Raw genomic sequence first — 24,495 nt, 5'->3', positions numbered from 1 at the left:
TACATGAATTTATAGCAAAAATATATAATCTATAACATTTTGGGTCTAGTGTAAAACATAGGAACTTCTAAATGTTCATGTGACTAGGAGGATTGACATAATTTTAATTTCATCCCAACATGAACATCCAAATGGTTTCAAATTGTTCATTCGTTTGGAGTGTATGAAACTATGCCAACTGAGCAAAACCGCACAGCCATGCAATCATTCGTTTGGAACAGATCCGTGACAAAGTTCTCAGATGTGAATAAATGATACACATGAAAACAAAAAGACCGCTCCGATATGGTCATGTTGGGGGTAGCGAGATTTGTATTGGGCTGTATGGGCTTTATAGAAGAAACTGGGCCTGCCTCTGGCATGTATCTTTGGGCTTTGCCTTTACTAAAACACTCGTTTTTGTTCCTCCTCCGTAAACAGAAGTACAATAACCGGTTGTGTAAGAAAGTGGAAGAGAATGGTTCAGACGAAGAAGAATAAGAAGAAGAAGGTCCACCACAGCGACGATGAAGAAGAAGACGACACTTTCTACTACCGCTACTCCTCCGTCGCAGCACCCCCTTCTCACCCCACAAAACCTTCCTCCTCCTCCTCCAAATCATCAGCTCCTCCGAGCGGATCAGGCGGCTTAGCCCCTTCCAAATCAACTCTCTACGTCTCGAATCTCGACTTCTCCCTCACAAACTCCGACATCCACACGCTCTTCTCCACCTTCGGAAAGGTCGCGCGAGTCACCGTCCTCAAGGATCGCCAGACCCGCCGATCACGCGGCGTCGCCTTCGTGCTCTACGTCTCGCGCGACGACGCGGGTAAAGCGGCGAAATCCATGGAAGGGAAGATCCTCAACGGAAGGAAGCTGACGGTTTCGATCGCGGCGGATAACGGGAGGGCGTCGGAGTTTATAAAGAAGAGAGTGTACAAGGATAAGTCGAGGTGTTACGAGTGTGGAGACGAAGGGCATCTTTCGTACGAGTGTCCGAGGAATCAGTTGGGTCCGAGGGAGAGACCGCCGCCGCCGAAGAAAAGGGGACGGAGGAGGGAGGAGGAAGGAGAGGGTGAGGAGTCGAGGGATTGGTCGGGGACGGATGTGACGGAGGAGGGGGTTGGTGAGGATAATTGGGCTTCTGTGGTGGATAATGAAGCTGGGGAGAGGCTGAGAATGAGGGAAGCGGAGGAAGAGGAAGAGAGGAGGAGGAAGAGGAAGGAAGCTGCAGGGAAGAAAGTTAGTTACTTTAGTGATGAGAGTGATGATGAAGATTGATGAATACTCAGGAACAAGGTTATACATGTTTGATGAGTTTGTATCATTCAACTCCTTTTCAGTTGTTGATTTGAAGATTACATCTTTGTTCATCAATGCATATCAGCTATTTGTTGTAATCCATTGTATGATGCCATTTTAGATATTTGATGACTCTAGATGTTCATCCAAGTGACTAGATTTCAGTTCTTGATCCTAACTTTAAATTCTTCTGCAAACGATACATTCTTGTGTATTGAAACTTGAGGAACTCCAAAGCTGTCCTGTTGTCAATATTGAAGACAATAGCTGAAACTAGTGACTGGTGTGACATATTTTTGCTTGAGCTTTGTGTTTGTATGGTGAGGTGTGTTGTTTGCCCCTAACAAAGAAGACGTAGTGAGCCCAAAGAAGTCAGAGTGTTCTATTGTACTTGGTTTAACCGCATCGAACCAGGTTCTAGTTGAATTCTGTTTGATTTGATTTGGTTTGATTTGATTTGATTTGATTTGAAGGAGATGATATGGTTAATCTTTTTTTTTTCTTTTAGAATATGTTTTCTTGGTTCACAAGGGTTTTGAGTTTAACACTGTACAACCCCTACATATGTATATAGTTTTCTTTAGAGATCAGATTACAGAAGGAAACGTCAAGCGTTTACACAACACACAGTCCACACTGTTTCTTTGTTTGCTGTTATTACATCTGAGAAACCATATCATCTCCTTCTGTAGTTGTAGTAGCCATAGCATCTCCTCCACCAAGCGACTTCTTCATCCATCCCTCCAACATTTTCAACGCAGATTTTGGCTGGTCCATTGGAACCATATGTCCAGCATCGTGCACCTGTTTACATTTGTTTAAATCATCATTAAACTCTTTGTCTTTTATAATCACATACAATCAGCATAAACAAAGAAAGACTGGTTTTATGTAAGAAGAGCCTGACCTTGAGGAAACTGAGTTGTTCATAACTCTTAACCTTGCCTGCTTCTTTACCATCAACCACAAAGGGAACTTCCTTAGCCGCCTTAAAGTTCTCTTTCCCTGACCACTCCATTGCATGCACCCACCTCGAGTTACCTGCTCCAGTTCAAAATATCATGTCCAGTAGTATCACAAAATGGAAATCATATTTAGCTTATGGATTTGATTGTGTTATGTTTCTGGAACTCACCGAGCCAGTTGCAGATGAGATCATATTCTCCCGCGTACACAAGAAGGTTGATTCCATCTTCCAAGAGCGCGGGAATTCCGACCTCGAGATTCCTCATCAAGTCTTGTAGCATTGCCTGGTAGACACTAGTACTACAAGACACAAACTCTATCTCCCCAACACCAAGCGACTTTCTCACCGAGTTCAGATTCAAGAATTTCTCCATGTCTGAGAAGTCGTAGCACAAACTTCCCTCGCACTTCTTCCTGACGTCGTAATACTACACAAGAAGTGCGTCAAGTTATCACTACTCTAAATGCAGAAAAATTAAAACAGAATTGCCGTTATACAAGTGATGGCTTCTCTGGTGGATAGAAATGGTTTCTTCAAGGTTTCATTTATTCACATGATGTTGTCCGAAGCAATATTATATGCAAATCAAATAATGAAAATCAAACAGTTATGTAGGGCTTTACGTTAACTCCATGAGCATGATTTATTACACCGCTGAACAAGGTGTTGCAAACAAGATATGACGCCAAACAGGAAGTTGTTCCATCAGTTCCTGAAAACCCACAAACAAAAAAAAATGGATTCAGGATCCATCAAAACACATGGAGACACTAAAAGACATAACTTGATAATGAAGACCAGAGGAAGTACCACAAATCTTAATTGATAGTTCACACAATGGGACAATCTTAGTTAAACGATCATGCTCTGCTTTAGTAATTAAACCCATTTCAAACGCATAGTCAGGATAGGCTGGGTATTGGTACGCAGGATCTGTAAGCCCATTTCCAATAGCGAATCCCTGCAAGATTATACTTGTTAGTGACTACCAACCTTCCATTAACACCTTCAGAGAGAGATTAAAGAAAAGGGAAACAGTCACATGCCTTAAGGTTAACATGAATCCCCTCATTAGCCTTGTTTCCTCTATGGACTCTGGAAGCAAAAGCCGGAATGTAATGTCCGGCATATGACTCTCCAGTTATGTAAAAGTCCTTATTCGCCAGCTTAGGGTGCTCCGCAAAGAAAGCCTGAGGTAATAACATGAGGAAACACATCACTATATAAACCAGAACAATCAAAAAGAGGTTATCCAATTCAAAGCTTGGATGCAAGACCTGCAGAAAATCATAGAGATCATCGCTAACTCCGGTTTGGTCATGACGGATATCAGTTTTGTCACTGGTGTAGCTGAAACCAGTTCCAACAGGCTGGTCTACATACAGGAGATTGGAAGCCTGCAAGATAATGATAGTTTAGGACCAGTAATCAGATATATTCACAAAGGACCATAGATATAAGGCAATACCTGGTCCCAACCATACTCATTCCAAGCAAGAGACATGTTCTTATCGAGCTTGAAAGGACCGTTCTCATAGAACATAGCCAATTCACTGCTGCATCCAGGCCCTCCCGTCAACCAAATCACAAGAGGAGCATCCTTCTTGCTACGCGACTCGAAGAAGAGGTAAAACATCCTAAACACACCAAATCAAATAGGGAAACAAACATTAAATCGAGATCTAGGCGCAAATTCTGAATGAAGCATAACAAATCAGATACTAATGTACACGAGCCAGTGTGAGTAAGCTTCAAGATACACATGAACAACAAGTAACTTAGGATTAGAGATAAAAATACACATTCAGTTGAGATATTATCAGCTACCTAGTCAAGAGCTAGCTTTAAAATTCTGAATGAAGATCAGATACTAATGTAGAGATCGTACTACACGAGCCGGTGCGAGTAAGATTCAATTCAAGATACACATGAACAACAAGTAACTTAGGATTTAGATATATAAACCTTGCGCCTTGAGATTTGGGGAGCTTGTAGTAACCAGCATGATGACCTAGATCCTCGAGGGAAGGGGCGCCGCCATCGGGAAGGATATTCGGGAATATGAATCTCCGTTCGACAATCGGAGGTAACTCCTCGGAAGCGAGAGTCGAACCACCGACATCGATCACGTTCACTTCCAGATTCGGAAAGAGGTTCAGCTCCCGGATCAGCTTCTCGGCTCGCGATGAAGGTAAGTTCGGTATCTCGAAGCTGCGATCGTTCAATAGGATTGAAGATGACTGAGATGAACAAGCGATGAAGACGGCGAAGTGCAAGAGCAGCGAGAGGAAAGTCAGTTTCTCCATTTTCGTTTTTTTTTCTGGACTGTGCTTTCTCGTGTTTTCGAGATTCTCTATATGAGTGAGGAGAAAGGTGCTGTACAGGTGGGAAGAAAGTATGAAAAATTGAAGCGTGCCCGGGAAAGTTGGGGCTAATTTGGGAATTTCGAGAAACTAGTTAGTGATCTGTTACGCGAAGATAACGTCTGGGTTAATCAACGGTTTGTGCACGCGAATTGAATGAGAAGCAGCAGATGGATGTGGGTCCCACAGAAACAAAAAGGAAAAAGAAAAAGATAGAATCCGACCTGCCGGAATCGAACCAGCGACCTAAAGATTTCTTTGGGATAACCCACTACAGTCTTCCGCTCTACCAACTGAGCTAAGGTCGGTTTGATAACTTTGGCAACTATTGTTCAATATATAATATAAAATATTTAAGTGGGCTAAATGTCACTAATGGGCTAACTACGATCTTAAGTTTTATACGATTTATACTTTGAACAAAACATTCTTAAACAAATGGACATAACCAGAAGACCTTCAACCCCATAAAACCACTAAAAGCACCTTGAGCCCATTGGATTAACAAACAGAAATTAGAAAACGAAGATTAGAATTTAGTAGAACGATAACTGAGTTCAGCTTATGGTCGTTTTAATTTAGGCTTCAAAGTCGGGTCAAATCTTTAACTTGCGGAACCAAAAAGTAGACGAGTTTTTCATCTACCGTGCGAAACACCAAATCCGCCACTTTGGTTTAGTTTGGTTTACATCCGTCAAAGAGTCCCCAAAGATTAGCAATCAAACGGCAGCTCCACTACCAGACACGTGTCAACAAGATTGTCTTACTCTCCACGTGGCATCACCTCGACCACTTGACTAAACGGCAATGTTATCTTTCCCTCCACGATGGACCCCTGCCTTGTCTTGCTCAATTACAGATGCAGCTTCCATGAAGAGATGCTTTGATCCTTTGGAATCTTCCACTATTCTCAGTCTTCACGCATCGTATTATTTGAAAAAACGAGAAGAGAAAACTAAACAGTTAACCGCAAACGTCGTCGTTCTCGTTTAGCTTTTTCTCCTTTTAGTAAGCTCCGTTCCCTGCTTTCAGAAACACATACACCAAACACCAGTCGCGAATCTCAAAACCAAAAGCGAATCTTTTACTTCTTAGTTTCATTATTTTAATCAAAAGTAAAAAAAAAAATTAAAAACAGATTGTGATGAGGGCGTTGAATTCACGGCTAGTTCTGATCGACATCAACAGCTCATGGCAAGCATCGCGACGGTTGATCTCAGCCACAGCAACCGCTCTCTCATCCGACTCCTCCTCCTCATTCCGTCGAACACGTGGCGCGCGTCAGAGGATCGCATCGTCGAAGTCTCCATCTCCATCTCCGGCGTCTCCAGTGCGGAGGCCGTCTGATGGATTCAATTTCAACGTTCAGCTACCTTCAGCTGACTCAGAAAGCTCCTCATCTCGGAAGACGCCGCCGTCGCCTCCTCCTTCGGTGGAGCTTGACGCTTTCCTCGAGATCTTTCCTCCGGCGACGAGGAAAGAGCTCGTCAAGCACGAGGCGATCGGGGAATTGATAGAGGTGGTGATGGATTTAGGGAGAAAGCCACTCGCTCGATTCCCTTCCGGCGATTGGGTGATCTCAGAGATGCCTGTCACACAGCAAGATCTGAAGCTTGCCGTATCAAAGGTGTGTGTGTCTTTGATCTCTTATCACACGCAAACTCACTTATCAAATATTTTAGCTTTTTAACTACTTTTGCTTATGATATTACAGTGACAGCTCATACTGCTTGAAACGTTTTTTCTTTGTAATAAAATTTGAGCTGATGAGAAGATATATGTTTTGAATTTTAGGTTGGTGATTTCTCGGATGATAACCGTTCGGGGATTAACAGATCGTTGCATCGTATAAGCGCTATACGTAACCGGAAACTGCAAATCATTGGTCTAACATGTAGAGTGGGTCGAGCTGTGTCTGGAAGTGCAGAGATTATAAGAGACTTGATAGAGGGAGGAGGATCAATCTTGGTCATTGGTTCTCCTGGAGTTGGCAAAACAACTTTAATCAGGTACGTTTGTTTATTAATGAACTTTAATGTAATGAATGATGTTCACCTAATGCGATTGTTATGTTACAGAGAGATCGCACGGATGTTAGCTGATGAGCACAGGAAACGTGTGGTGATTGTCGACACATCCAATGAGATTGGTGGTGACGGTGACGTTCCTCATTCTGGAATAGGCCGTGCTAGGCGGATGCAAGTTCCTAATGTGAATTTGCAGCACGATGTACGTTCTATTAACTATTGACGTTTGTGATAAAAGTATATGTTGTGAGATGGAATGAAAAGAATCTTAATCTCTCACAACAGGTTATGATTGAGGCGGTTGAGAATCACATGCCTGAGACCATCATCATAGATGAGATAGGAACAGAGCTTGAGGCATTAGCTGCTAGCACTATTGCTCAGCGAGGAGTCCAGCTTGTTGCAACTGCTCATGGGATGACTATTGACAACATTATCAAGAATCCTTCTTTGCAGATCCTTATTGGTGGTATTGAGGTTGTGACCTTAGACCCTACAACTTTGCTTCTTTCTTTTTTTTTTGCTTTCTTGTTATAAGAGTCGACATTGACTTGAGTATTTTTTTTAAACAGAGTGTGACTCTTGGTGATGAAGAAGCAAGGAAACGAAAAGTGCAGAAGACAATTCTCGAAAGAAAAGGACCACCAACGTTTACTTGTGCTGTAGAGATGATTTCGAGAACCGAGTGCCGTGTTCATCAAAGGCTAGATGTCACTGTTGATGCTATACTAGCTGGTGAGTTAACTTTAAAACAGTTTCCTCCTTCATAGCGAAACTGAACAAACTTTTTTTGTTATTATAGGGAAGTCCGCTCCATGTGAGATCCGTCAAATCCGTGGCGAAGACGATTCTCCTCATAAGCTAGTGACTCCCATTCCTCTGGAGAGCCTTGAAGTGGAGCCTGCACCGTTGCTCAACATAGATTTTGCAAGTGAAGTGCTCTCTGACGACGAAGAGGAAGATTTTCTTCCCACTCGGTATAAGAAGGCTAGCAGAAACATATCCGTGAGCCAAAGAAGTTCACCTGTTCATGTTTATACTTACAATGTAAGGAACCCCTCCTTGGAAAATAATCTTGATCTTAAAGAGCCAAAGATACCAACTATCTTACTGTCATGTAGGTCGCTGAAGCCGATCTCCTTCAAGTAGCCGAAGTGATGGGACTAGAAGACGACATAGAAGTGACAGATGACGTTGGAGAAGCAGATGTCATTCTAGCCTCAAGTTCCGAATTGAAACAGAATCCCTCGATCCGCCGTGTTGCCAAATTACACAAGCTGCCAATATTTGTCATCAAGGTATCCTTCTTCTTATGTGACTGATGATAATGATGATTTAGCGAATCAGCGTTACTCTGTTTCATTAGTTTGATTCATTTCTTTCTTCCTGTTTATACATTGCAGTCAACTACAATGGCTCAGATGGTCAAGGCAGTCCGAATGATCCTTGGGAGAGAATCGTTTGGCTCAGCCCCCATAACCGTAAAGAAGTCTTCTGTTGATGATATAGAGATCAACGATGATACTCCAGAGAGCAACCCCAGTTTAGAAGAACTTGATGCCCTCGAGGTAAAACTACCATCTCTTACTATGATTCATACAGTCTCATGTTACAAAAGGCTCAATAGGGTTCCAACACTTATGAGAATACTTTTTGATAATATCTCTGTTTCTGAAATGCAGGAGGTCCGTCTAGCAATAGAATACATTGTCATCCCAGGAGGTGAACCGGTGGAGCTTCTTCCTAGACGGTCAGACATAATAGTCCGACAGCTAGAGCTGGTAGAGAGTTATCAACTCGCGGTGGAGAATCTCGGCACTCACCTTAACCCTCGTCTTCAGATACTTCCTCGAAGATCCACCAAAAAAATGTTGTCTCCAAAGAAAGCAGGAGATGATAGCATGGGAAATACAGTGACTCGTCTTCCTTTCCTCAAGGATTGACATCTCTGACTCAGTACATGTATCATATATACATTGGAGACATGCTTGAACATTGTACATTCACTGTTTGCAATGTATGTTTGTACTCTTGTATTTATAAACCGAATTGATTCGTGAATTACTACAGAATAGCTTTTTGTTTGTTTTCAAAATCAAGCAGAATATTCTTTTCATTAGTTTGAAGATATTCAAATATATAATAATGGAAACTTATTTTCAATTTAAAAACGGCAATTCATATTGTTACTACATTAGTTCTTCAATAAATATCTATACTATTAAATCACATATATCATTTTAAGTTTCAAATAAAACCACAACTTGAAAGAAATGATAAAATATAAAATCACTAAGCATATTCTTTTCATTCTTCTTGCAAAGGCTATGTTTATGCAAATCAAATGTGAGGACTTGTGCAATACAAAAACATAATAGAGAATTATCTATATAGCTCGTTCCAGATTATATTTATTTGTTTTTATTAAAAGAAAACACAGCTATGCAGCTGAAAAAAAATTATGTGACCCGACATAAATCGAGACCAGTACTCTCAGAAATTATATCCACCTGCACAGTTTTTGAATTACACCAACTATATATAAGGTGAAACCAAAAAAATCATTACAAAACTAATGATTTTGAAGCACAAGTATAGCAGCAGAAACATAAAGTTAGTACTAGATACTAAAACCTTAAACATTTGCTACCTCCAAAGCAATCAAGCTTCTGACAAAGTTATGTTACCTTCAATGTTTTTATTACCGGATCATAGTGGTTTATTCTTTTAGAAACGATATATAAATAATTATAAGTATCAAAAAAGTTATATGGAGAAACTATAAAAATACAAATTTACTATTATTATGTGTTTCATCTCTATTGGCATGATAACAAATTTTTGTGACATTATTGGAATGTTTGAATCCATGCAAAACAAATCAATGGAAGACGATACATTGATCCATGCGATGGATGAAATACATTTAGCCTACAGTAAATATGAATAAACTTCTATTGATTTTTCCCTTAGACCTATCTTTTAGTTGTATGGAAAGTTGAGATATTTTTTTATTTAAAGTGAAAATTGGAGAATACATTAGTTATGGTGTACAACATTTGTTCAAATGGATCAAGGTGATTTAGTTAGTAAGTTTACTGAGTGAAACCCAAAAAATATTGGGTAAAATGTTTATTATTTATATTTTTGAGTCTGGTTTTTGTGTTTTGTTTAAATTAAGTCATCCATGAATCTTTTTTGAACTCATAGATCTCAACCAGTGTTTCACCATCAAGAAACTTAAACCGGCTATCGGAAACCTTCAAAATCATGTAACTATCATCGTGAGATTTGTATCCAATCTCGAAGACATTGATTGCATAGTGGTTTTGATTGTATCAGAGTTTCCATAGGAGTTTTGCAGATTATTTCTTGTTGTAGTTCCTCTGGTAGCGATAACAACCTTGACGCCATCAACGAACCCTTCGACGCCATTGACGATGATGAGCAGCGCAAAAAGCTTTCTTTCTTGCTTTGTGATTCTTTAATCTGTTTTTTCCTGGCGCTCGGTTAAGTAAGATTCAACCGAACTAACAAAGTTTTTTTTTGTTCACGAAATTTGATTAACAAGAAGACATCTTTAATTCTAATTGATTGGCCAAAATTAATTTTATATCATAAACTATTCTAATTTCTTATAGTTTTTTTGACTAATCATGTCTTATGTAATTTCAAAAATATTCATTTGTTTACTCATAGTAAAATAATATATTAATGTACTTCCAAAGAGTTCGTTCACTAACAAAAAGATTTGCTCGTCCATGCAGGTATTAGTTCTTACATTTTCATAAATTGATATTTACTTTTCTGATTAATATCATATATTTTAGATACGCTGACATATAACTAATTACTGGATTTAATCGGATAATATAATTATTATTGGACGAATATTCCGAACTCGTTTCAGACACTGTACATTGGTTATTTGGATATTCTAGGTCCTTATACATCAGAACCAAACCATCTAAATCCGGGAAGACCCAATTCAAAACCCACCTATTCGCATTAGTTCATCCAAAGTTCCTTACTCTGGCCTTATGCACAAATTTTTGAATAAGCCATCTTCCTATCAAGTTTAAGGAGTCAACTGAGCATCTCAACGGCGGGATTGAATACCCGGATTGAATCAGAGTTCACGCCGCCCGCCCTGAACAAATAGGAGGCGTGGGCCACAGGTCGCACATAAGCCAACATAAATTTGTAATATTCAAAAAGGTCTAATCTCAAAATCCAAAAAAATCTGATACTTGAAAGAAACAATCCGTACTTAAAAATATCAAGTAGATTATGAATGCAAAAAAAAAAGGGTTGGTTTAACAATAAATATACTTGGAAGTTGGAATAACAAAGGAATGAATTTGAAACTTCCAACAAAATATATATATTGTAAATTCATAGCATTTAAGCTGCTATTTTATGTATGAACATAATATCACATATATATAACAGTGAGTTAAAATTCATATGTCATCGTTATATTAAGATTTGTATTATTTGTATGTATGTTGGGGTTTTATTAGTTTAAAGTTAGATTTTTGTGGTTAAGGGTATTGATTTTCGTGGTTTAGGGTATGTATAGGTTTTTTCTACTTGAATGACATCTAAATAATTATAATATAAGGTATCGTTAAGTAATCATGTTTATAAACATTAAACACTTTCACAAAAAAAACATTGGTTGAATGTGATTGGGTGTAAAAAAATTGGGACATATGATTGGATGAATAAAAGCTTGTCGAATTTTCAATTGCTGGGATATAATTGGTCTTGAAAAGTGATGACATCTAGTTGGTATAATTTATAGTTGTCGATTTAAAAAAAAAAAATCAAAAAAAGTAAGGCAGAATCCTATTATTATGGATAATAGTATAAATATATTCTTTCGAGTTATGGCGGCCGTTAGAGAAGTCCTATACTTTATTCTCTCGAGTTAGGCGATGATAGAGTTGAAGAAAGAGCTCATTTCAGAACCAAAGATTAATCTCCCTACACAACAAAATCAAGGATTCATGTGTAAGGTAAAGAAGCAAACAAGTCATTTCTTCTTAATATCAAACAATATTTGCTCGCTAATAGTCATATATAAAATGAAAGTATGGAAAAAGACCATGACCAAAAATATGCAGCTAGTATTTTGGCATGTCAGAGAATTAAAGTTATTCACATCAGCAAAGTGTGTTCATACCAAAAGGTCCAGAAAAGAAGAATATTATTTTTTAATTTGTTACCCTTCCAGGATTGTAGAATCCGAATGGGTTATCAGCTGAGATGATTCTGAAACCCTATACATAGATTTTATGTCCTCCACTATCTCCTCGAGACGGTAGGAACATCTTGGAAGGACTGTCGCCGTCTTTAAACACTTTGAGTTTGCAAAGATGTACGCCACACATTCTCTCTCTTGTCTTCTTCTTCCCCCAAACTTATCCCACACAAAGATTTCGAGATGGGACAACAAGCATCCCGGTACAGAACTTTGTTGGTTCCACGAAAGTGGGAGGTCCTCGAAGTCAGGACCCACATCCTGAAAATCAACAAGGAAGAACAATAAACTAATTTTACTATAAACTAATTGCTTGATGGACAGGGAGGGCCTACTTACGTAGCTGATCGTAAGAACTTTTAGTATAGGTGAGTTATGCAGGAAAAAAATAAGTGGTTCCAGTGAACAGTACTCTGAGTAACCTGGCACAAACTCTGAAGAACTTGGTTTAAGAAGATGCAGCTTAAACTTCATGAGCCGAGGGAAATTAATGGCGCTAAAACATGCAACCTGCAGTTGAATTACGTTGAACAACATAAGTATAACACATCAAAGTGAGCATCACATATAGGAACAAGAAGGATACTCAAAATAGTTACGTCCATCAATCTCAAATAGAGATTCCCGACAGAGGAAAAAGATCTCAGAAACTTGTCATTTGGCTGCGGAACCAAGTGACCAACATAAGCCGTCTCAAGGTGAGGCATGTTCTGGATCGAGCCAAGGTCTCCGTAATCAAATATAATAAGGTGTCGTAATCCAGGGGAGTCTAAAACCAAGGACCTAGAAGCTCTTCTGTCATTTTGCGTGTATGTAAAACTCTTTAAAGAAGGAACTTTCACAATGAAAGTTTTCACATTGTCGCCAAAGTATCGGTTCACACGCAAATAACTGAGCGCAGGGCAATTCGCTAGAAGCCTAACATGAGAGCTTTCATCTTTAAAGACAACTTTGAGAAGGGCGAGCGTCTGAAGCAAAGGAAAGCAAGCTAGGGAAGGAACATCAATGACGAGAGCACTAAATGATAGAGTCAGATTCACTAGCGTTTTGGAGGTGTAAAAGTTCGATGGTAGCAGCAGGATCTTTGGTTGAGTTGGTAAAATAAGAGATGGTATAATAAGAGCTAGCTCTCGAACGTTGTGGTCAACAGCGTATGAGACGCACTTTCCAACATCTGCATCGTCCGTAAACTGGCGTTCAGCTTGGATACGCAAGCTTTGTAGTACAGGTGCTTTGTGGAGTTGCAAAGACTTGTCAACTAAGCGCCAAAGGCTCTTTCCCCCTTCTTTGCTTGTATCATTGTATTCAAGTTTAGGCACCATCGTCCAGACCAAACCCCATCTTTTGGACAAAACCATGGTGGTCACTGCATCTTTTGTTGGGACTTGAGACAATATATTCACCAGCAAATCGTCATGCAACGCACTGATCCTGTCTATGTGAGGCATTTTCTCTGAGAACAAGGGGATGAACTGCACGAAGAAGAAAACCCTAGTCTTCATAAAAGTGGAAGTTTATAATATCTCATTCATATGATTTTTTTTAACGTTTTGTTTATTTGCATAAACTCATCATTATCTAAACTACAAATACAACTTTATATCTCCCCCCCACCCAAAAAAAAGATGGAGAATAATTGGGGCTATGCATTGCATTCTCTATTGATAGATTTGTTTATTGATCCACGAGAAAATCCGCATGGTGCGATACTATTCTTTGATATAAACGAATAAAACAAGTGAATCAGTTTAAGATTTAACCGAACCAAAAAGAAATCCATTTATCTATTTGATTGGCTTAAGCAATCGTACCGGTTTAGGGTTAACCATACCAAAATAGTGAGATTCTTTAAACCACGTGTAAGTACGAGACGATACTTCAAACCGGTTTAATGTCTTTCTTTGGTCTCACTCATACTAATACAGTGCTTCATTTTGGTTGTTTGCTATTTTCTGTCTTTGTATTTGTTAAGCAGCGAGAAGCATGAAAACCTCATATAAAATTACATGCTAAAGAACATCTAGCAGCGGAAATGCAAATCTTTATCGATAACGAAACGTTAAGAGACTATGCAAAGGTAATGCATGCACTAATATGTGTATGAAAACATTTGTTTATAAACAGAAACTATTTATGAAATTACTACATAACAACTTTTTTTTTTCCAAAATCAGAGACTATGCAACTTCTTTTTCATGGAAGAGGGACAAAACTTGGAACATAAACATGGCCACAAAAGATGGGGTACCTGAGACGCCCATAGATTCGTTCTGTCTCAGTCTCAGTCTCAGTTTGGTTTCTTAGCCCACCCTCATCAATTTCACAAAGAATGCCGTAAGTAGTATACGTAACACCTTCTCCTTCATCTCCCTCACACAAGGCGAACATTCTTCTAGGCTTCACAAAGCAGTAGACGGGATGAAGTATAGATTCATGGAGATTTAACGCAGGAAGACCGGGTTTGTCAACACTGAAATATCTAGTAAAGGAGACACTCTCATCAGCTAAGTTGTTTGAAATCCACACCTCAATCTTCTTTGATTCTTTCGCTTGCTGTAGCAAAGACAGTCTATCTTCACGGAAACAGCTTAAGTAACGACGATGACCAAAAAAGAGAGGAGGACATGAGCATACGTCCTTGAATGTTTCCGCTGTGAAATCAAAACCTAGAATGCCATTCTTCTCAGTAAGCCAGTACATGTTGCCCATCACAGACACACCTTTGCTATCTACTCGCACATCAACCTTGACATGATCAAGAGTCCTCCATGAACTATTCTTGAACTCGTAAACCTCAACCTGTGTATCACCTTCAGCAACCTTAAACCAGCTATTCGAAAACCGTAGGATCTTGTAACCGTCCTCCTCTCGAGTCTTGTATCCCATTCCATACACACTGTTAGGCAACAAACCTCCTGAGGGATCGATCCATTTGGCTCTCCTCAAAAGAGGATTCCAAATCGCGATGTGGGGGCGTCTTGGTTGGCTGATTTGCGAATAATCACGACGTATACACAAGACGAGTCCGTCGCATTGAAGTATCGTATGGACTTTATTTGATTCTTGAAACTCCGCTGGCATTGGTGATGTCGAACGTTCTTTGGTCACCGGATCAATGATGCGTACGGAGGAATCACTGGTTCTTATGAATCTTTTCGAGGAGGAGTCGGAGGAGGAGCGATCCAAATGTTTATAGATGAATGTCTTGTTGGTGGGGAGAGCCTTGATGAGATCGTTCCATTGCTTGCACGTCGGTTTTGATCGCATCATAGCTTCCGCGGGAACCCTGCATAATATTTCTTCTAGTAGCTCGGAGTGCAGTGATGACAACGATGATGATGACGACGAACGCTTTGAGGAATCCATGAGCGCTCTGAATCTTCTTGGACCACTTTCTTTAATTTTCTATATGGCGGCAACGAATTGTAATGACCCCGTCTCTCTAAACCAATATGGTTTGATTATTTAATGTGACCAAACCAACATTAGGTCAATTTCTTTTGTGGTTTAGTAAAACCCGTGTATGCGGAAATATTAATAAGGAATCCGATCCTATTAATAATAAGCATCTCGTCTATACTTTAACCTACCTCGTGTAGTGACTGCTTCATCTCCATGATGTCATCTTCTTCGACATCACAGCCACCTCGTCTCATCACGTTGGAGCTATCACCCATCACCGGAGAAGCCACCATTTTTGTGATTGTTGTTGTGGAACGTCACCAAGACGAGAAGGTGATACCAAAGCCGCCGCGTATCAACGCCACCTTCACCAAACCACACCGCCATGAGCCACGAGTCACCGTGAAGCCACGCCCTTGTCACCGGAGTCATCGCAAGTCACATTAAGTCTCCATCGGTTTTAGTGTGTAGTCATCTCGTATACGTACCAGTTCCGTAATATATATTAAGAACGTGATCAAGCCGAAAGGGATAGAAGGCACATGGAACTGGATCCATCGTCTCACCACCACCTGGCACCAACCACCATCATCACTTGTTATCCAAAAGCCGTGTAGCTAAGTGTTCTTCCTTGTTACTTGAGCTACAAGCAACCTTCATGGCATATAACCTTTATCGTGGCCTTGCATGGGTGTAATGAGTTTTATTTTATTCTAGATTGTGGAGTTACTCGTCCATCATTTAAAGAGAAGGCGTAAGAAGGGTTAATGGATCACGTTTCAGTCAACGTCAATATTATGAAGTGTTAGGAAATATTCGGTCAAATTTTGCGGAAAACCAGAATTTATGGGAGCGGGAAAACACACACAAAATTGTTAACGGAGTTCGGCCAATGTTGCCTACGTCTCCGGACCTGCTACAGATCTTTTATTATCAACCCGGGAAATTTTACAAACTCTCAACTCATACCCGATCCCAAATACACTCAAGAAATTACACTTAATTTCTTAAAGAGAAAGATTTTCTCACAAGAAAGATATTTTTTTTCTCTCTTGCACTCTCTCTTCTTCTCTTCTCTTGTTCTCTCTTACTTTGTTTTTCTTGTTTGGGATGGATTTCTTCTTCTCCTTGTGTGGTTATTTATAGGAGATTATGAGGAGTTGGTGAAACTTCTTGTTGCACCTACCAAAAAACACAAAAGAAATGTGTTGTTGAATTAATCAACAAACATGTTCTTGATACAACTTCTTGTTGTACCTACCAAAAAACATGTTCTTTACAATCTCCCACTTGAAGACTGGTTTTAATCTGTCTTCACACCTTGATTAATGTAGCAGGTCTTCCCAGCTTGTTACTCCAACAAGCCTACTGAGGTTGCACACAACCTCAGCTTGTCATACGGCACGACCTTCGTCAACATGTCTGCCGGATTCTTGCTTCCTGGGATCTTCTCAAGCACCAACATTTCGTCTTCCAACGCTGATCTGATGAAATGATACCGACGATGTATGTGCTTCGTCCGAGCATGGTAAACCGGATTCTTTGCCAAATCGATGGCACTTTTACTGTCACAGTACAACACACCTTTCCCTTGGTCATGGCCTAGCTCTTCTAGAAAAGACTGTAGCCATATCATCTCTTTTGTTGCCTCCGTTACAGCAACATACTCAGCTTCACAGCTTGATAGAGATACAATTTTCTGCAACTTTGAAACCCAACAAATTGCAGTACCGTCAAAGGTGTAGACATACCCGGTTGTGCTCTTCGTGCTGTCAATGTCACCTCCATTGTCAGCATCAACATATCCCTGCAATCCCGTCTTAGACTTCGTGAAACATAGCGATAAACTTGGATTTCCTTTTAGATATCTGAAAATCCACTTAACGGCTTCCCAATGTTCCTTCCCTGGATTGCTCATAAATCTGCTAACGACTCCCACTGCATGTGCAATGTCTGGCCTTGTACATATCATCGCGTACATCAGGCTTCCTATAGCAGAAGCATATGGAACTTTATCCATACATGTCATCTCGTCTTCCGTCTTTGGAGACTGTTCTCTGGATAACCGAAAGTGACTTGCCAGGGGAGTACTAACTGGCTTCGTGTCATCCATGTTAAACCTCTTGAGGACTTTCTTCACATACTCCTCTTGTGATAGCTTAAGACCTTCCTTGCTCCTACTGATTCTCATCCCTAGAATCTGTCTTGCTTCTCCAAGGTCTTTCATCGCAAACTCTTCTGAGAGTTTCGTCTTCAAGCTATTGATCTCGTGCAAGTCTGCTCCTACTATCAGCATGTCATCGACATATAGGAGCAATATCAAGTAGGACTCTTCAAGCGTCTTGAAGTAACAACAGTGGTCAGCTTCACACCTCAAGAAACCAACGCCTTTAATAAAGTTGTCGAACCGTTTATACCACTGTCTTGGAGCTTGTTTTAAGCCGTACAAACTCCTTTTCAGCTTGCAAACAAGGCTTTCCTTCCCTTTGATCTCAAAGCCTTCGGGTTGCTTCATATAAATTTCCTCATCCAAATCACCGTGAAGAAATGCCGTCTTCACATCCATCTGTTGAAGATGCAGATCTTCTTGTGCTACCAGCCCAAGAACCGTTCTAATGGTCACCATCTTGACTACAGGAGAGAAGATTTCGGTGTAGTTAATGCCTTGTTTTTGTTGGAATCCCTTCACAACAAGCCTCGCTTTATAGCGCTTACTCCCATCAGGTTCTTCTTTTATTCGGTAGACCCACTTGTTATGCAATGCCTTTTTCTCCTTAGGCAAATCTGCTAACTCCCACGTGTGATTGGATAACAACGAGTCCATCTCGTCGTTCATTGCAAGCTCCCACTTGATCGACTCATCAACTTGCATAGCTTCCTCATAACATTCAGGCTCGCCTCTGTCTGTGAGCAGAATGTAGTTGAGCGATGGAGAGAATCTTACTGGCTTTCTGATGATTCTGCTTGACCGTCGTAACTCCGTGACTGGTGTATATGGGACCACTTCAGAATCATCACTTTCTTCAGCCTCACCACTCTCGTCTTGAGAGATTTCTTCTTCTGCTGTTGCGGTATCCTGTGGCAACTCCGGTGTCAGGATATCTTCTAAGTCAACAGCTCCAGGCTCTTTCTTCTCCGAGCCTTCTCTTAGCTTATCCTTGTACAACGCTTCTTCATTGAACACAACATTCTTGCTGCGGATGATCTTCCGATTTTCATCATCCCAAAACCGGTAACCAAACTCCGCGTTACCATAACCGATGAAGTAACACTTCTTAGACTTCGAGTCAAGTTTACTTCTTGCAGCATCATCAATATGAACATAAGCTAAGCATCCGAACACCTTTAGATAAGAAATATTTACTTTCTTTCCGCTCCAAACTTCTTCAGGGATCTTAAATCCCAACGGTACAGACGATCCTCTGTTTATTAAGAAGGCTGCGGTATTGATTGCATCTGCCCAAAACGTCTTTGGCAATCCACAGTGCAATCTCATGCTCCTTGCACGCTTATTCAAGGTTCGGTTCATCCTTTCCGCTATTCCATTCTGTTGAGGCGTTCCAGGAATAGTCTTTTCCATCTTGATCCCATTATCAGCGCAATATCTCTTGAACTCGTCGCTGATGTACTCTCCACCATTATCAGACCTTAAACACTTCAACTTGAGATTCGTCTCAATCTCAACCATGGCTTTCCATATTTTGAAAACCGAAAACACTTCATACTTGTTCTTCATGAAGTAAACCCACACCTTTCTTGTGGAGTCATCGATAAAGGTCACATAGTAGTACGAACCTCCGAGTGATGCAACAGGAGCGGGTCCCCACACGTCAGTGTGCACCAGCTCTAACTTCTCAGATTTTGGCTCTCTTCCTCCTTTAGAGAAACTAACTCGTTTCTGTTTCCCAAGGATGCAGCTTTCACACATCTGATGATCCACCGTCTTCAGATCTGGAAGAGCTCCATTTTCCACCACGAGTTTCATCCCTTTCTCACTCATGTGTCCCAACCTACAATGCCACAACTTGGTCTGTTTGGCATTCTCGACAACAGCAACAGTGTCTTGATAACTCGTCATCATATAAAGAGTGCCTCTTTTATGACCTCTAGCCACCACCATGGAACCTTTCTTGACTCTCCAGGCTCCACCACGAAAATTAACATCGTGCCCTGTATCATCAAGTTGACCTACTGAGATCAGATTTCGCATCAACTTTGGCACATGTCTGACCTTCGTAATCTTCCACACACGTCCGTCTGACATCTTCAGGTTGATATCTCCAATACCAACTATGTCCAAAGGTAATCCATCAGCAAGATATACCTTTCCGTAATTTCCCGCAACATAATTTTCCATGATGTTATGGTGTGGTGTGGTGTGGAACGACGCTCCTGAGTCAAGAGCCCATGAATCGACTGGGCTATCGACATAGGAGATTGACGCTTTGGTGGTATTTGCAGTTGCATCACGAGCTTCAATTTTCCTCGGGGAATCAACAGACACTACCAATGCATCAGCGATTTCACGTGTCACTACATTGGCTCCGCCTCTAATGTTGTCTTCCTTCTTCGGTGGTGCTCGACAATTATTCTTGATGTGACCTGTCTTTCCACAATTCCAGCACTCTGCAGGCTGTCTGAATTTGGATTGACCCCGTCCATTCCTTGACTTCGATATGCCATTACTCCGGTTATTTCTATCTGGGTTTCTCCCTCTGTTTTCCACGTTGAAAGCAGAGCTCGTTGATGCCTCCCCAGAGTCTATCCTTCGAACTTCCTCAGCAAGGATACGATCTCTAACATCATTGAATTTGAGCTTTTGAGTACCCACAGAGTTACTAACTGCTGCCCTCATTGGCTCCCAACTATTTGGCAGAGATGCCAACAAAATCAGTGCTGGCACTTCATCTTCAAACTCGATTTCAACTGATGACAGTTGGTTGACAATCGTGTTGAACTCGTTCACATGTGCGGCAACCAGGCCACCTTCTTCCATCTTCAGATGAAAGAGTTTCTTCATGAGAAACACCTTATTGTTTGCCGAAGGTTTCTCATACATATCAGAGAGAACTTTCATGAGCCCTTCTGTGGTCTTCTCCTTCGCAACGTTGTGAGCAACGTTTTTCGACAGTGTTAACCTTATAACACCCATAACTTGTCTGTCAAGGAGCTCCCACTCATCCTGATCCATCTTCTCAGGCTTCTTGCTCAGCGGTTGATGAAGCTTCTTTCCGTACAGATAATCTTCAATTTGCATTCTCCAAAATGCATAATCTGTACCGTCAAATTTCCCGATACTGTGCGCCAAACCGTCTTCGCCTCCCATCGTTTCTGGAACCACCGTGTATTAGAACACCTTCGTCGTCAAACCGATGTTACGGACAAAAATTCACTATTCACGAATTACTGTTCACATGAATAGTAGCTCCGCAAAAAATTTGACCGATCACCGTAACTCAAGCTCTGATACCAGTTGTTAGGAAATATGCGGCCAAATTTTGCGGAAAACCAAAATTTATGGGAGCGGGAAAACACACACAAAATTGTTAACGGAGTTCGGCCAATGTTGCCTACGTCTCCGGACCTGCTACAGATCTTTTATTATCAACCCGGGAAATTTTACAAACTCTCAACTCACACCAGATCCCAAATACACTCAAGAAATTACACTTTATTTCTTAAAGAGAAAGATTTTCTCACAAGAAAGATATATTTTTTTTTTCTCTCTTGCACTGTCTCTTCTTTCTCTTCTCTTGTTCTCCCTTACTTTGTTTTTCTTGTTTGGGATGGATTTCTTCTTCTCCTTGTGTGGTTATTTATAGGAGATTATGAGGAGTTGGTGAAACTTCTTGTTGCACCTACCAAAAAACACAAAAGAAATGTGTTGTTGAATTAATCAACAAACATGTTCTTGATACAACTTCTTGTTGTACCTACCAAAAAACATAATCTTTAGAGCGATATTAGTCGAGACATTTGTCTCGTAGCGTTCCAGATCACCTCATATTTTTTCCGAACTTCTCTTACATGGCTTAAGACCTCGAATAAGTATAATTTATTTCTAATGTGTTCTGTCTGTGTGAAATCGAATCTGCCATTGCTTGTTTAGTTTTAGGTGATTAGAACGTTAGCCGACGATAGAAACGTAATTTTGTGTGCGGAGACCAGTAGATTTGGTGTGGTGATGCTGTCGGCACAGCTTAGTTGACCTGTTGTGCCAAGGTTTCAAGGTCGATAAATCGTCTGATGATTACATAACAAAATACCTCGACACCTTAAAGGTAAAGAGTAAACTCACAAACAAAACGCAAAGGCTGAAAAGTAAACAAGTGAGACAAGAAATAGAAATACATCTTTGCCCCCACCCCCCCCCCCCCCCCCCCCCCCCCCAAAAAAAAAAAATGAGAAAATAAAATAATTGCAGCTAACAAAAATAGACAATTGCAGTTTAACAAAAATCGACACATATGAGCGAAACAATGTTGATGACCATACGAACCAGATAAAGAACAGCTAGGGCCTCTCCATTCATAGTCGAAAGGAGAATCTCTTACAATTGAAACTAATGAAATAATTAAATACAAGATATGAAAAAAAATGATTAGAAATGAGAGAGCAGTCATTTTCGTAGAGACTCAACAAATATTTGAGAAACTCATATGAAATTTGTCTTTTTTGTTATTGGATATTACTTATATTTTTAACCAAGTCATTTTGATCTAGTGGTAAATAGGTTTCAGCGGAAACTTCACCTTAGGTTTGATTCATCTTTGTCACATAGCTGTACTATTTAGATGGATTAGTTGCGTACTGGATGCGGACGTAAGATCTCGTGAAATTAGTCTTTTGATACTATAAACTTTTTAGGATCCCACTTTTATCAAGAAAAATTGTTATTTGCTAGACTCAGAAAATAATAATTGTAATATTACATTATATTAAAATATTAAATTCTGAGAAACTTTGTCTAGAGAATATATAAATGTTGATTCTCCTAGCTTTACTATAAAAGGTTCGAACAAGAATGAATAACACTATCAATCGCTCTTTTGAGTAAGTGCGTAATTTCCAAGTTATGAAAAACAATGTTAAAGCCGGAATCAACAAAGCTTCTCCATCTGTTTTCTAGCAACAGAGTTTTTTTTTTTTAATGATAAATCCGCAAGTTAGGAGATGATAGAGTTGAAGAAAGAGTTCATTTCAGAACCAAATTAAAGATTAATCTCCCCACACAACAAAATCAAGGATCATGTATTCATGTGTAAGGTAAAGAAGCAAACAAGTCATTTCTTCTTAATATCAAACAATCTTTGCTCGCTAATAGTCATATATAAAATGAAAGTATGGAAAAAGACCATGAACAAAAATATGAAGCTAGTATTTTTGCATGTCAGAGAATTAAAGTTATTCACATCAGCAAAGTGTTCCATACCAAAAGGTCCAGATAAAAAGAATATTATTTTTTAATATGTTGCCCTTCAAGGATTTGTAGAATCCGAATGGGTTATCAGCTGAGATGATGCTGAAACCCTATACAAAGATTTTATGTCCTCCACTATCTCCTCGAGACGGTAGGAACATCTTGGAAGGACTGTCGCCGTCTTTAAACACTTTGAGTTTGCAAAGATGTACGCCACACATTCTCTCTCTTGTCTTCTTCTTCCCCCAAACTTATCCCACACAAAGATTTCGAGATGGGCCAACAAGCATCCGGGTACAGAACTTTGTTGGTTCCACGAAAGTGGGAGGTCCTCGTAGTAAAGACCCACACCCTGAAAATCAACAAGGAAGAATAATAAACTAATTTTACTATAAACTAATTGTTTGATGGATAGGGAGGAAGTTACTTACGTAGCTGATCGTAAGAACTTTTAGTACAGGGGAGTTATGTAGGAAAAGCATAAGTGGTTCTAATGAACAGTACTCTGAGTAACCTGGCCTTAACTCTGAGAAACTTGGTTTAAAAAGATGCAGTTTAAACTTCATGAGCCGAGGGAAATTAATGGCGCTAAAACATTCAACCTGCAGTTGAATTACATTGAACAACATAAGCATAACAACACATCAAAGAGAGCATCACATATAGGAACAAGAAGGATACTCAAAATAGTTACGTCCATCAATCTCAAATGGAGACTCCCGACAGAGGAAAAAGATCTCAGAAACTTGTCATTTGGCTGAGGAACCAAGTGACCAACATAAGCCGTTTCAAGGTGAGGCATGTTCTGGATCGAGCCAAGGTCTCCATAATCAAATATACTAAGGTGTTGTAATCCAGGGGAATCTAAAACCAAGGGCATAGCAGAATATCTTTCGTGATTGTCCGTGTATGTAAAACTCTTTAAAGAAGGAACTTTCACAATGAACCTTGTCACATTGTCACTATAGTATCGGATCACATGCAAATAACTGAGCGCAGGGCAATTCGCTAGAAGCCTAGCATGAGAGCTTTCATCATTAAACACAACATTGAGAAGGGCCAGCGTCTGAAGCAATGGAAAGCAAGCTAGGGAAGGAACATCAACGACGAGAGCACTACATGATAGAGTCAGATTCACTAGCGTTTTGGAGGTGTAAAAGTTCGATGGTAGCAGCAGGATCTTTGGTTGAGATGGTAAAATAAAGGATGGTATAATAAGAGATATCTCTCGAACGTTGTGGTCAACAGCGTATGAGACGCACTTTCCAACATCTGCATCGTCCGTAAACTGGCGTTCAGCTTGAATATGCATGCTTTCTAGTACAGGTGCTTTGTGGAGTTGCAAAGACTTGTCAACTAAGCGCCAAAGGTTCTTTCCCCCTTCTTTGCTTGTATCCTCGTATTCAAGTTTAGGCACCATCGTCCAGACCAAAGCCCATCTTTTGGACAAAACCATGGTTGTCACGGCATCTTTTGTCGGGACTTGAGACAATATATTCACCAGCAAATCGTCATGCAACGCACTGATCCTGTCTATGCGAGGCATTTTTTTAAGTTTTCTGAGAACAAAGGGGATGATGATATTTGCACCAAAAAAAAACAAAGGGGATGATGAGCTGCACGAAGAAGAAAACCCTAATCTTCATAAAAGTACAAGTTTATAAAAGTACAACTTTTTGCTTACTTGTATAAACTTATCATTATCTAAATTAGAAATATATCTTTATCCCCCCCCCCCCCCCAAAAAAAGAAAATTATTGGGGTTTTG

At 40.1% G+C, this 24,495-nt stretch overlaps 5 protein-coding genes, 1 non-coding gene and 1 pseudogene across 6 annotated transcripts; 2 read left to right on the top strand and 5 right to left on the bottom strand.

Moving 5' to 3' along the window:
- The first annotated feature begins 404 nt into the window (after nt 1–404).
- LOC111211133 (U11/U12 small nuclear ribonucleoprotein 31 kDa protein-like) lies at nt 405–1,432 on the top strand. The gene has a single exon (XM_022712035.2). The coding sequence runs from the start codon at nt 458–460 to the stop codon at nt 1,259–1,261; it is 804 nt and encodes a 267-aa protein (XP_022567756.1). The 5' UTR covers nt 405–457; the 3' UTR covers nt 1,262–1,432.
- A 332-nt stretch (nt 1,433–1,764) lies between these two features.
- LOC111211132 (serine carboxypeptidase-like 49) lies at nt 1,765–4,608 on the bottom strand. The gene is made up of 9 exons (XM_022712034.2): nt 4,215–4,608; nt 3,718–3,886; nt 3,527–3,646; nt 3,296–3,439; nt 3,060–3,210; nt 2,873–2,961; nt 2,418–2,676; nt 2,190–2,323; nt 1,765–2,086 (listed from the first exon to the last, which is right to left on the bottom strand). Exons 1-9 carry the CDS (start codon nt 4,553–4,555, stop codon nt 1,940–1,942), a joined length of 1,554 nt encoding a protein of 517 aa, XP_022567755.1. The 5' UTR covers nt 4,556–4,608; the 3' UTR covers nt 1,765–1,939.
- A 222-nt stretch (nt 4,609–4,830) lies between these two features.
- Nucleotides 4,831–4,920, bottom strand: TRNAN-GUU. The gene is given in 2 exon segments: nt 4,831–4,866; nt 4,884–4,920. It is a non-coding gene; the product is annotated as a tRNA-Tyr (tRNA).
- A 526-nt stretch (nt 4,921–5,446) lies between these two features.
- BNAC05G42690D (protein SEEDLING PLASTID DEVELOPMENT 1) lies at nt 5,447–8,758 on the top strand. The gene is made up of 9 exons (XM_013817337.3): nt 5,447–6,239; nt 6,407–6,621; nt 6,691–6,841; nt 6,925–7,116; nt 7,212–7,374; nt 7,442–7,686; nt 7,761–7,937; nt 8,043–8,207; nt 8,322–8,758. The coding sequence occupies exons 1-9, from the start codon at nt 5,757–5,759 to the stop codon at nt 8,580–8,582; spliced, it is 2,052 nt and encodes a 683-aa protein (XP_013672791.1). The 5' UTR covers nt 5,447–5,756; the 3' UTR covers nt 8,583–8,758.
- A 1,464-nt stretch (nt 8,759–10,222) lies between these two features.
- On the bottom strand, nt 10,223–13,741 carry LOC111211129 (putative FBD-associated F-box protein At1g05080). The gene has a single exon (XM_048759292.1). The coding sequence runs from the start codon at nt 13,405–13,407 to the stop codon at nt 12,427–12,429; it is 981 nt and encodes a 326-aa protein (XP_048615249.1). The 5' UTR covers nt 13,408–13,741; the 3' UTR covers nt 10,223–12,426.
- Nucleotides 13,742–14,098: 357 nt separating this feature from the next.
- Nucleotides 14,099–15,271, bottom strand: LOC111211130 (putative F-box only protein 15). The gene has a single exon (XM_022712029.1). It carries the CDS (start codon nt 15,269–15,271, stop codon nt 14,099–14,101), a length of 1,173 nt encoding a protein of 390 aa, XP_022567750.1.
- Nucleotides 15,272–22,889: 7,618 nt separating this feature from the next.
- On the bottom strand, nt 22,890–24,373 carry LOC125587913 (annotated as a pseudogene).
- Between the last annotated feature and the right edge of the window lie 122 nt (nt 24,374–24,495).

This window comes from Brassica napus, chromosome C5, assembly GCF_020379485.1.
Source record: "Brassica napus cultivar Da-Ae chromosome C5, Da-Ae, whole genome shotgun sequence".
Classification (NCBI taxonomy): domain Eukaryota; kingdom Viridiplantae; phylum Streptophyta; class Magnoliopsida; order Brassicales; family Brassicaceae; genus Brassica; species Brassica napus.
This window is presented reverse-complemented; position numbering and strand designations above follow the sequence as displayed.